This window comes from Cynocephalus volans, chromosome 17, assembly GCF_027409185.1.
Source record: "Cynocephalus volans isolate mCynVol1 chromosome 17, mCynVol1.pri, whole genome shotgun sequence".
NCBI lineage: Eukaryota > Metazoa > Chordata > Mammalia > Dermoptera > Cynocephalidae > Cynocephalus > Cynocephalus volans.
The window spans coordinates 14,009,904-14,027,398 of record NC_084476.1 but is presented as its reverse complement, the minus strand read 5'-3'; the positions used below and the strand labels follow the sequence as shown (position 1 = coordinate 14,027,398).

Sequence of the window (17,495 nt, the reverse complement as noted above, 5' to 3'; positions counted from 1 at the left end):
ATCCAAGCCTCATTAGTGGAGATAAATGAATTAATTTAAACACATTTCTATCATCAATTACCTATTATCTCAAACTAAGCAGTCTGCCAAGGAAAACTTTTTCTGTCTAAACTGTTTCACTCTTGGAGTTATAAAACCAGCCAAATAACCTAAATAAGCTTTGTTTTCAAATTTAGATGTTTTAATTTCATAGTAGCCAACAGGTCTTTCTATTTCCAAGTCTCTGGGCCTCTCTCAAGACCCAGCCATCAACCCACACTCCTTTAAAACACAGAAACTTCAAGGATTCAGCCCTCTTTCCACCTCTCTCAGTACCTGTCACCTATAACTACACTATAAATATCTTAGGTTACTTCCCTGCCCTTTCCACCAAACAAAAAGACAATACCTAAATGCAGAGTGGGGCACTCCACAACTCTTTACTTCCTTATTTTCCCAAGACAATATGTAGACCATTTTCAGATTAAAGGCTATCTAATCACTAGAGAGAATAAGATAAAAAAAATAATGGGTTACAAAGTTTACCTTCTCTTATGAAGTTTTCAATATAGTTCCTGACTTCCTTTTAAGATGATAAATGTAAATAATTTAGTCTTCTATAGTCCACTTTTACTATCTGCTTTATACTTTTATAAGAGTCAAGTTTACCAGATTATTTCCTTATGTTCTGTTTCATTTTACTGACACCTTCACATATGTGTTTTCATTCTGCCAGTAGGTAGTAATAGGTACCACCAATAGGTGGTATCAAAGATGCAATCAATGCAGAGGAAAAAAAAAAAGTTTCCTCTCAACTCTTGTAAGCATTCTGCATTTCTGGGGCCTCTACACTGGATAACACAAATTCTAGGAAGCCTCTGTCTCACACACAGGCATGTTATCTTTATACAGTAGCTACTGCTTACCTTAAAACAAGAAGCTCGATACAGTAGTTGCACAACATGACCAATACTTGTTTTTGATGCCTGAGGAAATCTTGGTTCTAATCTTTGCACAACAAAAAGTACCAGCACTTTCCTTGAGAGAGCAGAACCATCTTCTAATGCCAGCAACACCAGCTTCAAGGCCTCTTCCTGCATAGCTAGAAATATTAAAGGAACATGAGTTCATGATAAATGAGGAAACCAACAGATCATGTCTGTCACAGGCATCTTTGGGTATTAGTCTATGATGTTCCATTACCCACAATCTGCATTTAATTAGCATAAAAAGAGGACACCAGACCTACAAAAATAGTTTATTTAAAAAGTAATCAAGCAAAAGAAAACACACTGCCTACTAAATAGCCAATCAGAACACAAGTCAACAGAACTTAAAATACCTTCTGTAGGTATTTAATAATCAATTAGATAATGATAATGTTAAGGTAAAAAAAAGTCATGTATAAAACACACAACTACTCTGAGAATCACATGCAAAGGACACACAGTAGGCTTACAATAAATGGTAAATGTTTTTATGCATGAGACTGTTACTTTGCCTAACAGAACTATTTATAATTTTAAAATGCTATTGGCCTCTGGATGCAATACCTACAAAAGGTATAGATTTCATTTATGTTTTTATACAGCCAGTCATATATAGTATAATCTGAATATAATCATGAGGAAAAATCAGACAAACCTAAATTAAGGAACATTCTATGAAATAAATCGTCTGTATTCTTCAAGAATATCAACATCATGAAAGATAAAGAAAGGCTGAGAAATGGTTCTAGACTGAAGAATAAAAAAAGACAATGACAAATAAATACAAGTGATCTTGTACCATGCCATATAACACATTTTTGGAATAACTGACAAAATTGGAATACAAACTATAGATTGTAGTATTGTTTCAATGTTAAATTTTTTGAATTTGATGAATTTGATGTTACATAAGAGGATATCCTTGTTTGTAGGAAAAGCACTGAAGTATTAATGGTAAGGTGGGCATAAAATATGCAACCTACTCTCAAATGATTCAGAAAAGAGAGAAAGAAAATAATTAACAAATATGGCAAAATATTAAAAACTGCTTGATGTGGGTAAAGAGCATACAGGGAATTCTCTTCATTATTCTTTCACCTTTTCAGTAAATATGAAATTATTTCAAAATTAAAAGTTAAAAATACATGGTTATCAATCAAAATAACAGAACTTTACAGCTGAAAGATCATCTAGAATCTAGATTCAAAATCAAATCCCTTTTTCCCAGTGAGGTTACTGAGGCCCAGAGAAGTTAAGTGACTAAGCCAAGGTAACATAACTAGTGAGCAGATTTGGAAACAAGGAATTTTTTTTTAATTAAAGTAAAATTCATGTAAAATTGACCATTTAAAAGTATACAATTATTCATTATATTCAAAAGTTATACAATCATCAACTCTATCTGGTTTTAAGACATTTTCATCACCCCAACGGAAACCCCATAGTCATTATGCAATCAATTCATGACCTCTATCCACAGCCCCTGGCAACCACTAGTATGCTGTCTGGGTTTTTTCACTTAACATAGTATTTTTGAAATTTATCCACATGCAACATGTACGTACTTCATTCCTTTTTATGATGGCTAAATAATATTCTATTTATGGATATACATATTTTGTTTATCCATTTATCACGTGATGGACATTTCGATTGTTTCTACCTTTTGACTACCGTAAATAAAAATTCGTGTACAGTATTAGTTTGAATTCCTGTTTTCTTTTGGGTACACAAGCATACTTAGGAGTGAAACTGCTGGGTCATATGATAACTCTATGTTTAACTTTTTGAGGAAACAGCCAAATAGTTTTCCTCATCAGCACACCATTATACACACGCCACATTTCCCTCATCCTGACCAACACTTGTTATTTTCCATTTCTTAAAATTTACGGCCAACCAGGTGAGTGTGAAATGGTTATCTGATGGTGGTTTTGATTTACATTTCCCTAATAACTAAAGACACTTGGCATCATTTTATGTGTATGTTGGCCATCTATATCTCTTTGGAAAAACATCTGTTCAAGTCCTTTGCCCACTTTGAAACTGGTTTGTTTGTCTTTTTATTGATGAGTTGCAGAAGAAAGGAGACCTGATACCTAATCTAGTGTTTCTTAGGTTAAGGTAAGTAAACATGAGAAAATATCCAAAGGTAAATTACATATAATATGCAAGTTTAAAAAATATTTTAAAGTTTAACTTTGTATTATGTTTTTCCTATAAATTATCTGTTTACATCTTTTATCAATTTTTCAATTGGATTGTTGGTCTTTTTCTTCTGAATTTTTAGAAGCACCTAATATATCAGTTATATTAGCTCTCTGTATGTGAGATAATTTAAAAACACTTTCCTCAGTGTGTCATCTCTTTACTTTATGATTTTTTTGTGATACATATTAAACACAAAATTATATAGTCAAATTTCAATTTTTTTCCCTTACTGCATCTGGATTTTGAGTCAAAATTAGAAAAATGTTCCCTACTGCCAGGTTATAAGGGAATTCACTCTTTTGTTTTTACTAATTGTATAATTTGTTTTTTTAATCACAAGTATTTCTGACCTATTTGTAATTTATGTAGCTATAGGACACAATGAATGCATCCAATTTTATCTTTTTCCACATGTCCATCCATCCAGTTGTCCCAATGCCACTTATTAAAAAAAGTTTCCTTCACAAAAATAAGTTCTACCTTAACTGCAGTTCTAAATCAGAAAGGTAAAATAATAAGGCTTCTAGAAGAAAACACAGGACAGTACTTCATAACCTTGGTATAGGTAAAGATTGTTTGAAATAGAACATAGATAGCACTAACCATAAAGGAATTACCCATTGGTGATTTTAATTTTTAAAGAATTTCTGTTTTCCATATTTTAAAAACAAGAGTTTTTGACTTTTTTAAGTTTACCTTTCCTTTACTTACTACCTGTGCAATCTTAGGCCTCTAACTCAGTTTTCTAATTTTTCAAATTGCAGCTGTGTCACCTATGTCGATAACAGTTGAGAACTAAATGGGAAATTTGTTCTAACACACTAAAGCACTGTCAATCATATAGGTTATCATAATCAAAAACTGATTTAGGCTAGTCTAATGATAGTTGGTTATCGGAACTTATTAACATTAGTGTTACTAAAATTAGCATATGCCCCCCACTGCTAAATTTGACTTTTGAAAAAAAACTCAACTGATTTGTCTTTAATTACGTCAATATCTGTATGTATAAATAAGATGTTAAGTCTCAGTATTCTTACCTAGCTCTAGAAATTGGCATCCTCAAGCCCTGAGAGCCAGTAAGAAAGGTAAGACAGTGATCTATCTTACCTGGCCCTAGAAACTGGCATCCTCGAGCCCTGACAGCAGCCCATAGATTGGCAGACAATTGCTGAGGGTTCTGGTGCTGTAATATCAGTTCTGTTACAGTTCTTTCTCCCAGTGAACGGGCTGCTCGCATGGCTCTTACACGACCTTCTTCCTCCACCAGCTGACAGTTTACAAGTGTCACCAGTTTCCTTTGCATTGGACGGCTCAGTGCACTCTGGTTCAAACTAGCTACACCTTTAGGAAAAGGGAAACAAAGGGAACTAAAGTTTTTTCAGTAAAAAAGACAAGTCAGTTTTCATTATCTGTATTTAACTATTAAGCCACAATTCCTAATGAGTCCCCTGAAAGGTAGTTTCAGTTTTCTAACAATGTGTATTCTCTGTTTATTACTATTCTGTAGTAATAAGGAGCCTAATTTTTAGTTACTTCAGATTTTATTTAGGTATCCTGTTCTCTGGATTGCATGTGTCCGAAGACAGTACTTTGGATTTATTTATCTGTTCTCCATCTTTATTAAAACAACTGAAGGTAAATTTAAATGACTGGATAAAAGTTTAACCTAAAAGTATTGATTAATAACAGCTCTAATTTTTTTATTGTACATGAGACATTTAAAACACAGCTTACTTATTGGTAAGATCCTATGCCTTTGTACCTACTCAAAGACATTGCTCCAGCAATTCTCCCTTCTCCCACATCATCGATTTTTCCCTCTACTTGATCATTTCCATCAGCATACAATAAAAACAAATATGCTGTAATTTCATCCATCTCAAAAAAAAAAAAAAAAAAAACCCAAAAACTTATCACTACTCTTTTTTCTACCAGCTCTGCCCCATTTATTTCTTCCCTTTATAGCAAATCCTCTAGAGTTGTCTTACTATTTCCAATTCCTTGCTTCACAATCTCTAAAACCTACTCCAGTCAAGTTTTGCTACTATCACTTGACCAAAACTGCTCTTGTCAAGACAACACTTGCCTCTACTTTGCTAAATCAACAGTTAATTCTCAGTCACTTTATTTGACTTTCTAACAGCATTCAACAGAGATGACTACTCCTTACTCCTTAACATACTCTATTATTTGGCTTCTGGAATACCTCATTCTCTTGGTTTTCTTCCTTCCTTCTTTTCTTCTACTCTTTTTTGCTGATTTTAACTTTTTTCTCTGATCTCCTAAAGTTAAAGGGTCTCAGGACCCAGTCTTTTTCTCTTCTCTATCTACACTACTTAGGCGATCTCATCCAGTCCTCCTGCTTTAAATACCATCTATCTGCCAATGACTTCCAAAGTTATAGCTTCTCGATCTCACTCCTAACACAAAATTCATATATTCACTGGTCATTCAACAGCATCCAAGAAAATATTAAACATCTCAAACTTACCATGATCAAAACTGAACTCGATCTTCCTGACCAAACCTGATCTACCTGCAGTATTCCCTGTCTAAATTGATGGCAACCCCTCTTTCCAAGTGCTCAGGCCAAAAAACTCAGGAGTCACACTTCACTCAACAGCCTCTTAACAAATCACTTTGCTTTTGTCCATCCCCTTCCATATGGAATTCTCAACAGAGCAGCCAGAGTGGTCCTTTTAACATGAGTCAGATTGTGTCAGTCCTTTGTTCGAAATCCTGCAATGACTCCCCAATTTCATTCAGAGTAAAAGCTCAAGTCTTTCAATGGCCTGTAAGTGTGTACATCACCTGGCCTCACCATTCCATCTCATCTTATCTCACACAGTACTGTACTGCTTTCCCCCTCATTCATGCTCCTCTAGGTAAACTCTCCTCTTGCTTTTCTTTGAAGACACTAGGCATGCCTTGGAAACTCCACACTGGCTATTCTCTTTTCCTGAAACACTTTTCCCAGAACCTATATGGTTAACTATCTCACCTCTTTCACCTCATTTCAAGTTCAAAAGCCATGTTTTTAATGAGGCCTACACTAGTCACCCTCTTAAAAATTGCAACCTGCCCTTCCCCATTTACCCTGACATTTCTGATCCCTCTAACTGTATTCTTTTCATAGCAATTATCACTTATAACATGCTACATAATTTGCTCTTTTATTATACTTTTTTTTTTTTCTTATTGTTTAATATAGTTTTTCCCTTTTATAAAGCATAAATGCTATGAGGGCAGGTGTATTTGTCTGTTTGGTTTACTAATGTATAAAAGCAACAGATTAATGCCTGGCACTTAGCTCTCGCTCTTTAGATATATGTTCAATAAATGAATGAATGAATGTATGTGGTGGAAAAAATAAGTTTCTCAAGAAAATCACTATGTCCAAAATTGCCAGTTACTTGATTTATTCATTCATTCAACAAGTATTTATTACACCTATGATGTGCTGCTAGTCATTGGTTATGCAGAGACAAAATAAGATTCCCCTTTTGTCACACTTAAAAAATTTATTACACTGAATTCAAATATTGAATAAATCTCAATATGCTGTTTGAATTCTTAAATTAATAACTATTGTTTATTTTCAGAAAATCACACATTATAATGTTCTCAATCAAAAAGTTTTCAAGATAACTCTTAAGCAAACTCATTTTCGAAAAATCAAATTATTTAAAAGTATCAACATCAAGTCTATCAAAGTAAATATTATTTCAAGTCCTATCACCAGTAAAAATACTTCTGATGAACTTACCTTTACCTCCACTTAGTGGTTTTAAGTAGAGTGCCAAATCCTCAACACATTTCTTTGCAACCTCATAGTGTTTATTCTCACCTAGATTACTTAACTTTATCGACTGATGATCTGGTACCTAAAAAAAGAAAAATTGCAGAAATATATACATACAGTTCATGCAATTATTATCTATATACTTCAAAGCCATTTAAGTAAAATTAAACCCAAATACCTGCTTTCCAAAAAATAAGGATGTCATACTTAATAGCAGGGACTGGGAGGATTAATGAAGGGAAAAAAGAAGAAAGTAGTTAATAATATTGTATCAATGATAATTTCTTGGGGTTGATGACTGTTCTATAAAAAAGACAGTAACATTAGGAGAAGCTGTGGAAAATTAAATAGGTTCTCTGCATACAGTCATCCCTCAGTATCCATGGAGGATTGGTTCTAAGACCTCCCACAGATATCAAAATCCAAGGGTGCTCAAGTCCCTGATATAAAATGGTGTTGTGTTTGCATATAACCAACGTACATCCTCCCCTGTATTCTAAATCATCTCCAGATTACTTATAATACTTAATACAATGTAAATGCTACGTAAATAGTTGTTATACTGTATTGTACAGGGAATAATGACAAAAAAAAGGCTGTGCACGTCCAGTATAAACTCAAATTTTCTTTTTTTATAAATATTTTCAATCTGCAGTTGGTTGAATCCATAGATACGGAGGGCCAACTGCAGTATTTCTTACAACATTTTGTAAGTTTAAAAATATTTCAAAATAAAAAGTAGGGAAAAAAGGCAGGGATTTTTCCCCCCACAGCATTCAGCACCTTCTCACTATATTATTTACTTATTATACTTATTGCTTATGGTCTGTCCTCCCTTTCTAGAAGCATCACAATACATAGTGCTTTCAATCAAAAGTCAAAACTTGAGTAAAAATTACAGCTCTGCCACTTCTATGAGTGATCATGAGTAAGTTATTTTTAGCTGTTCTAAATCATAATTTCCATATCTGCAAAATGAAGATGAAAACCCATATTTCATAGTACCATTACAAAAGTTCAATTTAACTCAACAAATATTTATATTTATGGAGTGCTTACCATATGCTAGGCACAGTTTTAGGCACTAGGGAATCTATCAGTGAGCAAAACAGACAAAGTTCCTTGCCCCTATATGGACCTTACATTCTAATGTAGAGAAGAGGCAGCAAATAAATAAAAATAAACAAATCAATATATTATATAGTATGATAGAAGGTGATCAATAAAAATTATACAGAAAAGATAAGGGGGACTGGGAATGCTGGAGAGGGAATGCAATTTCAACTGGGGTGGTCAGGATAGGCTTCCTTGAATACTGTGACATTTAAATAAAGACTTGAAAGAGGTGAGGGATTAATATTCCAGGCAAAGACAATAGTCTTACAAAAGCCCTCAGTTGGCAATATGATTGGCATATTTAAGAATTGGCTGGGAGGCAAGTATGACTTAAGCAGAGAAAGGAAGGATAGTAGTAGAAGATGAGGTTGAAGACTAACAGCACAAGCCTGTAGGAGATTGTAAGAACAATTTATATAACATTTATAAATGACATTAACACAATACCTGACCTATAGCAGATGCTAAATAAATGACAGCCAGTATCTTATAAAAAGTCTGATATTTTATTGGATCTAAAATGCCACTTTTTGCAAGAGGCAACGTTATCTTACACTCCATTAAAAACATGCTGGCAATTAAATTATGACACACTATTGTTTATACATGCACTTTGATTTCAGCCTAATTTGATCTTAAACATTGAAAATAGATTTTGTGCTTTAAAAGGAAGACTTCAAATATCAAGATACTAAAGGAATGAATGAAGTATTTTAGTTCATTGGATTTTCTAGTATGTCAGAAAATTTTCTAATAAATCAGAAAAATCCTTACTTTCTTACTTTAATATGTAGTACATGATGTACAGAATTTCATTGTCTTTCTAATCTGTAAAATGGGGATAATAACTACCTGAAGAGCTGTGGTAAGAATTAGTAATAATAGAAACTTGCTATCATACCTAACACAGAGCAGACCCTCATTAAACAGAAGTTATTATAAATCTAGGGTCTTGTTCCAATTCAGTAAAATTATCACAAACATGAAATACTCATTCTATAGTACATGTCCATAAAAGACTTCAGAATTTGTTACTGACATTCCAGCAACTGGTTTTCCATATATACGTCCCTAAAATCAGACTTTTTTCTCATTTACAATATTATCCTAAAAGTCAAGTTAAAAAGAAAACCTAGGGCCGACCCCGTGGCTCACTCGGGAGAGTGCGGTGCTGGGAGTGCAGCAGCACTCCCGCCGCGGGTTCGGATCCTATATAGGGATGGCCGGTGCACTCACTGGCTGAGCGCGGTCACAAAAAAGGACAAAAATAAATAAATAAATAAATAAATAAATAAAAAGAAAAAAAGAAAAAGAAAACCTAAAAACCTCCAACTGAGGGCTCTACTTGGCTGGTTTCTGAAGAGTTTTTATTACATTCCTTTTCATATCACTTAATGAATAAATACTTATGTATGCTTATGTAAAAATGTTTCATATCCACCAAAATCACTTATAAATAAATTTTGACCACAGCACTGAAGAAACAAAGAAATAATAGAATTTATGGTTTTGCATAATCTTTTGCAGAAAACAATCACGAAAACCTGATATGTTGATAATATATTTCTTTTTCTCTTAACTATCACTAAACATACTTTGTACCCCTAAATGAATAAAATTCGATAATTATTACATGTATCAAATTAGTAAAATCTTAAAAGCTTACCTGGGCTCCAACTAACTGGAGAAGTGCGAAGTTGACAGGAAGCACATCAATGTCTGTGTTGATGGCAGTCTGGTCAAAAGGACAAGCTTTTCGATGAAGTTTATTCAAGCAGGTCTTGCAAACAGTGTGTGAACAACCTAAACTGATGGGTTTGTGCACATTCTCATCAAATTCATTATAGCAGATTGGACAGGACAGAAATTCTGTCCACTGAGCTGCCTGCACAGGCATTGTGGAAGCTGGATGCTCGGGTTAGCAGTCTAGCAGATCATTATTTTGCTGTGTAGTGTTTTGTAAGCTGGAAATGGACAAAAGTTAAGAATTAACCACATATTCAACATTCACCTTTCAAGAGTTAACTGCTAAAGTCAATCATCATAGTTTCAGAACCTAAAACACTTCTAATTAATTTTATGTGCTTTGGATGTCTTTTTATAAATAATCTATTTGCCGAATTAATTAAAGTTCTGAAATTTTGCCTGGAAACAATACCCTAAAAGTGTTCCTTTGAGCTAAACTCTTTATTTATATTGGTTACTCATATAACAGTCATCAAAGTTTTTATGTATTTTTCTTAATGACCATATCAAATAATCAGATTAACTTTCCACATTCCATTCTTAGGAACACAAATTACTTTGGATTGCTGGGTTTTTGTTGCTTTTATAAAAAAAACGTTTCCTGGACTGGCTGGTTAGCTCAATTGGTTAAGAGCACTGCCTTGTAACATCAAGGTCAAGAGTTCGGATCGCAGTAACAGCCATCTGCCAAAAAACAAAACAAAACAAACCAACAAAAAGTGTTTCCCTTGCACAACCACAACCCTAGAACATTAAGATATGACCAAGAGTTAGTGAACTTTGGAAATTGTTGGTCCAAACAATACTGTACTGAGTAAGTGTGAAGAAAACCGCACTGCCACCTGAAAGAAGAAATCTTTGGTCAGGACTTGACTAGGAGGCTGAGATACTGAAAATTAACATATAAGAGAAGGCTGTAATAATAGAGCTGTTTATCCATAAATGAAAGAATAATGCTAACCACAAAATACGGTGCTGAAGTAAAACAAAGAAAATATTGTCTTAACAATCTTGTAGTAGTTCGCTACAATATTTTAACAAAACTGTATCACTTAGTGATTGATATATGTAACCAAAAACTCTCAGGTCCAATGAGGAAGGTATAGAAGAATAAAACATTATTAACATCTAACAATTCTAATTAGAAAAAAAGCAAAACATACATTTCTATCTTTGCTATGATCATAGGTTTGGAAAAATTATATATGCATATGGTTAAAATTGAAAAGGTGCATAGAAAAATAATTGAATTTCTTTTCTTATTTCTAAGATTAAACTGTTTGTTCCACAATTTTTAGTAAAATAGAAGATTTATTATGAAACCTATACTGGCTAATTTGAACACTCTAAATTTTCCGTATCTTACAATTTAAAATTTATATAAGTCTGATAAAGGATCTCTGGTGAACAAGAAATCTAGGTATTTAGGGCAATTAAAGAACCAATACTTTATTTCATAGAAATGTTTACCAACCCAAATATATGTTAGTTCCATATAAATCAGATGTTTCAAAATGTAGTCAGATTCAGGAGAGAAAGTATACAACTGAAAGCATTCCTCATTATCCCAAAATACAAATGAATAATTTTATTAGCCTTTATTGTGTTTTTATGTTCACAAAAACAAGATAAAAAAAAATCTTGGTAAAAATAAATTGTAGGGCTTGCTATGTAAAAAGTACTCTATACAAACATTTTTTCAAACAGCTCTAATGCAAAGTATCTAATATCTTTATCTTTAAACTAGCCCAAACATGCAAGCTATAATTTACTTTACTTTACATCCTTCACCCTCACATTGCCACATATATTAATGCCATCAATCTAAAACCTCGTTAGTTTGCTTCCAACTTTAGAGATGAGCACTAAGCAGGTGAATATATTACTCCCTAAAACTATTTAACGTTCAGTTTTCTAGGTTGCAGGATTACACAAGAAAAACATCTTTAAGGAAGAATAAATTTTATCTTAAATCTACTACTGAGAGCCCTAATTTAAAATATTTATCAAAAAAAGACACTGCATGTGTTTTTTATAACAGCCACCCATTTGGAAATGTTAATTCTGTGGGTTAGGGTATCACACAGACCACTGGGTAGTAGAAAACCAAGAGCAAATATTCTTTCCTTAGTTTATCAAGATAATCCTGAAATGTTTTATATTAAAGTTCATAAGTGAGGGGGAACAACAATTCTAGTTTCAATTAAACAGAAAAAATGCTAATCTTTCATATTTTCACCTACTATATGAAGTGTTTCAAACTATTCCAGAACATGCTTGATAGTGTTATGTTATAATAACCTTTATATGTTTCTAGGTGTAAGAACACCAGAGGTTTTAACATAATTAATGCTGACAAGTTTAATTTCTACCAGAAATTGAACTAATACCTTTAAAATGTAAAGAAAAAACTTTGTCAAAATTTTATCAATAACTCTGCCAACTTTTCCTCCTGATATGTATCAGTTTCTAACTTTCTGAGAGCAAAATTATAAACTAATCTTTGCTTACATGATGAAATATAAGGAATGTTTTGATTTTTTAAAAATGTTTTTCTTCAGTACTATTATCAATAAGTTCTATATTCCTCAATTAAGATAAAGACATTAAAACTTTACTATTGTACAGTATGATGACTATAGTTAATGATGATATATTGTATTCTTGAAAAATGCTGAGACTTGATTAAGTATTCTCCTCACAAAAATAACTATGTGAAGTAATGCATTAATTAGCTAGACTTAACCATTCCACAATGTGTTTACATTTAAACCCATACAATTTTAGAGTCAATATAAAATAAACAATTTTGGGAAAAAAGACAAAATTTTAATTAAAACACAGAAGAAACCTAAATACTTAATTAGCCAAGATAAAACTGGACATTCATTCAGTTTTAAAAAACCACTTTGTAAACTTTTACCTAGAAAATATCTTTGTAACTACCAAAAATAAATATCCTATTGTCTTTATAATTTAAAAAGTATGTAAATGAACTATGGAGCACCAAGAATATATATTAATTCGTAAAAATTTAGATTATACTAATACATTTTATTGTAACTTATTTGAGTCTATGGAAGTCTAAGCTGCTATTAGCATTTATAGTTAATTCTGAACCAAGTATTCATTCTGAATATATTCTCAAAACATTTCAAATTGAGATAAAATGGATTAAAGAGCCCACAACTCTAGGTACCTAAAGGGATTATTAAGAAATCATTTTTATTAACTAATTTTAGTCACCAAAATTGAATAAGGATAAGATAAAGCATAGAAGTGAGAAATGCTAAATTAGAGGTGGGACCTCAGACAGATTTTCACTCAAGTAATTTTCCAGGTTATAAGTTCCTTGCTATGAGTGCTAAAAGAGTAATAGGCATCTCTCATATGATGCAAATTACAAACTGTTTTAAGAGCAAACTTCATAATGGCTAAGTACTTTCATTTTCTGTTATTAGTCCACTATGTTATACAGTTCAGGACTATGGCACCTGATTTTAAAACGCTAAAATAAAGTTCATGCCTCTTTCAGAGGGAAGGAGGGAGGGAGGGGGGAGAGAGATAGAGAGATAGAGAAAGAGAGAAAGAGAGAAAAAGAGAGAGAGAGTGTGTGTGTGTTTGTGTGTGTGTATGGTGTTCTACAATTCTCTTTATAAAAATGTAACCATTAGGGCTCATGCCTGTTAATTAAAACAACCATTGTTTTCATTCTAGTTAACCTATGTGAGGAATATAATCTACTGAAATGGACTGCAACAGTACTTCTCGATCCAGAAAACTTAAATTAGTTCTGAATTTAAAACTATATTTAAATATATATATATATATTTAAAACAATATATATAAGTACAATTTAGGTCTTAACCTAAACAACAAGCAAATAAAAAACTAATGGAAATAATCTTTAAGCTATAAAACTCAGCATCCAAACATATCAAAAGCACTGGAGAGTAAGGAATTGAATTACAATTTTAAAGACTGCTATTATATGTGACTTCACTGTAAGTTATGAAATATATATGACTCAAGTTTTACTTCTTAAATCCACCATATGGTTCAATTCAGTTTTTTTAATAAGCATGACATTAAAACTTTCAATGCATTCTAATAGGTCAGTAAGTGATAACTTTCTATTTTAACTTACAAAACTAATAAAGTTTTGCCTCTTTAGTGATGACTAGACTTGACAAATACTTATTTTTGAGACAGAACTTAATTACTTGTTTCTGCCTATCAAGTAATGGCCAATGGATAACTTTATCCTCCAAATCACCAAAGTCCTTAGCCCTTTGATTGTTACTCTGTCAGGAAGTTTTTGGTTTTCATGTCTGCTTTAATTCAGATAATTATTTCATAGAAAAGTAATGCGGCTCTAGAACAGCAATATCCAATAGAAATATGTGAGCCATTATAATGTGAATAATTTAAAATTTTCTGATAGTTACGTTAAAAAGGGGAAGAGAAAATAGGTGAAATTAATTTTAGTAATATATTTTATTTAACCCAATTTATCCAAAATATCATTGCAACATGTAATCAATATAAAAAATTATTGAAATATTAAAAAAAATTTGTATTAAGTCTTTGAAATCTGGTATATATTTTACACTACAGCTCATCTCAATTCACACTGGCCACATTTCAAGTACTCAACTGCCATACGTATCATGTGACTATTGGCTAGCACTGGACAATGCAACTGTAGAATACTTACGATTAAAAAATAATATTCAAAACTAACTTTTATTAAGAATTTGAGGTTAAAGTCACACTAGCACTTAAGACGGCTTTCATAAAATCAGAAAACCCTGTTCATAAAGATGTAACTTACAATATTCATAAGACAGGGTGCAAAACACCAATTTATTTTTAATTTTCAGCTCGCTTAATTTTACCACATGCTTCCCCTTGCCATCACTAGAAAGTGAAACTTCAAATCAGTCCAACCAAAACGATAAGCAAATACTTATTATGACCTTGTTATAAGTTTATTTAGCATTCTTAGCTGTTGCATACAATGGACAAGTTCTATTTTTGAATATAAAATCCTAAGTAAAAAGAAAAACGCTTTGCCAAAAGAATTTTTGTTGCCTTTCTAAAACTGGAAGACAGCAAATTACAAAAACAGAGAGCGAATTAATGAAAACATCTGAACAAAGGACATAAGTCTTCTTACGTGTCAGGTTAACACAACAGTAATAACACATCAGGAATAACTCAAAGGATCCACTAATGAACATGACTGCAATTAAATCCTCAAAGAATAAGAGCCTGTTTGAAGTATAACATCTGCTTTTTCTAAATGTGACTGGTATATATGTTTAACATTTTGTCTTTCTAGCAATTTTCCAAACTAAAATTTGGAAAACATGAATCTCAAATCAACAAAAATGGTAATATTGAAAAATAGTCCTTAACAGGATGTAATGGCCTCTATTTCAAGAACTGAATGTGGAAGTAAACAATATAAGAAAGGCATGTGAGGTTAGGGCAGTGGTGTAACTTTTTAGACAGATAAAAGAAGGTAAAAACAAGAGAATCCAAAAACTATTCTTAATGTTTCAAAAAGCCTTAACCAAGTTTGTATATTTAACCATAAAAAGGCTGCACTGGCTTACTTAAAACATTTACTTCTTTGTTTTCGGGTGAAAATCACTTTGGTGTAGCAACATTGGCTTTCTCGGGTTAATCAAAAGTTCCTATTGGAACTTAAAAGTTTGACTAATAGAAATATCGAAAAAAAGATTACTTAAGCACTTTATTTGGGATATAAGTTTAATTACAGTGGGTGAGGGGAGAGTAGAATTAGAAAGAAGGGATCTAGGTAAGGAGAGAGTAGAAAATAAAAAGAAAGGAACCCAGGTGGTTATGAAAATACAAAACGGGTTAGGAATCACTGGATTAGATCTACTTTATGTCTGTGATTCCTTGAGACTATTTTGGTATGAAGGTTCTATCTGCTGGTATCTTAAATTCTTCCTCTGCGATTTTATGGATGGAAATGACAGCTACCCTCATCTTTTCCCTTCCTTAAAGCTAAGGACAGAGAAAAGTAGAGCTGCCTCTCTGAGAAACAAAGATGCTTCCTACCATTCTTCTAAGATGGTGGAAGAGTCTCCTCAAGAGGCTTCCCCAAGAAGGAAAAATGAAAGAGGGAAAGAAGAAAGCCACAGCAGAATCCTCTGGCTGTGTCTCATGCCATTGCTCCTAATCACATCCCCGGCGCAACCCCTCTGGTCCGGCCATCTCCCTCCAGGGAGGTTAAGCCCTCCCAGGGCATTGTTTGGCCGGGCTCCCCTTTACCCCTCAGATCGCCTCCACCATCCCTGCGCTAGGGTCTCGGGAAGCCCCAGGGCAGAAAGCCGAAAAGCTAGGGGAGGACTTGGACCACCCCCCCCCTTACTAACTGGTGCAGGAAAGAAAGAGGAAATCCTGGCCTTTGCTCGGGTGGGCTCCTTAGGGGGTCAGAGGCGTCCCGTCGGCCAGTATCGAAGGAAGGTGGCCATTTGAGCTGGTCGCTCCGCATCGAAAAACCCCTACCAGCGAGAGGGGCCTCATGAGGCCCGGGGTTCCCTCCTTGTGTCAGGTGCGGCCCTCAGTTCCCAGCCCTCGGGACACCGGCTGCAACAGCACCCAGGCCTCGGGGCTGAGACGGGTCTCCCGCCTGACCGCCGGGGACCGGACACCCGGGCTGAAGCCCCAGCCGCATCGTGCCCGCCCCCGCCCTACCTGAAGGGGCCCGGGCGGGGTCGCTAAGGGCCGCTCCCGGGAGCCCCGCGACGGCGCGGCTCGGCGACGGAGGCGCCTCGTCTCGCCGGGGCAGCGCTCGGCGGCGGTTTCACGACCTCAAACTCCATCGGGAGCTACAGAGACAGCCCCGCTGGCGGCGGCGAAGGCCGCGACGGGGCCTCCTCCTCCCTCCCCCTCCTCCTCCTCCTCACCACCACAGAGGCGGACCTGGAGGATCCCGACCTGACTCTCGCGAGAAGATACTCCTCACGTCACGCGAGATTACGCAGGCCCGGGAGTTGGGGAGGTGGAAGGGAGCGTAATAGGCACCCCCCCTCAAACTGCGCATTAGCTTCCCTACGGTCTAGCAGGTCCACCCCTATCACGTGACGAAGGAGCCCTAGAGCATTGTGGGAGGTGTTCTGAGAACTAGGCAAGACGAAAGGGTTGATGGGAAACTCCCTGCACATTCATCTGCGCGTTGAGCCAGCCTCCTGGACACTGGTTTGAGCCAGTGTCTAACTCCCATCGTGAAGAGCGTGGTGTCCATCGAGCAGAATCTGGTACATCTGTGTTACATTCTACTTCACTCTCCCGTAATGAAATGCTGATCCGATCCCTCAGTCCCTCCACATAGGTGTCACGTAATCTCCCAATTACAAAACAGAAAAAACAAAGCATTTATTTAGCAGGCACGTCCACACACTCTATTTCTTCATTGAAGAGAAACTTCTGAGCTCCTCAAAAGTTAGCAAGGATCAAAATTTAAGCACAAATTCTGGCATTGTATCTCAATATGTACTTGCTAAAGGATTTTTCACAGTACACTGTAAGGTTGAAATTATTCCCACTATTTTTATAGATGAAGAAAGACTGGGAATAGGGATAAGGAAATTAACATTTATAAACTATCTACT

The 17,495-nt window shown here is 34.7% G+C and overlaps 1 protein-coding gene across 2 annotated transcripts in view; it reads right to left on the bottom strand.

Annotated features, from left to right (window-relative positions):
- The window catches only part of RC3H2 (ring finger and CCCH-type domains 2), a 40,810-nt gene extending 24,042 nt beyond the window's left edge, over positions 1 to 16,768 (bottom strand). For both annotated transcript variants that reach the window (XM_063082000.1, XM_063082001.1), the window contains exons 1-5: positions 16,579 to 16,768; positions 9,767 to 10,064; positions 6,949 to 7,066; positions 4,290 to 4,523; positions 906 to 1,081 (exon numbers count right to left, since the gene is read on the bottom strand). In XM_063082000.1, coding sequence (XP_062938070.1) covers positions 906 to 1,081; positions 4,290 to 4,523; positions 6,949 to 7,066; positions 9,767 to 9,997 — 759 coding nt within the window. In that variant the 5' untranslated portion in view covers positions 9,998 to 10,064; positions 16,579 to 16,768. The remainder of the gene's footprint in view (positions 1 to 905; positions 1,082 to 4,289; positions 4,524 to 6,948; positions 7,067 to 9,766; positions 10,065 to 16,578) is intronic.
- Between the last annotated feature and the right edge of the window lie 727 nt (positions 16,769 to 17,495).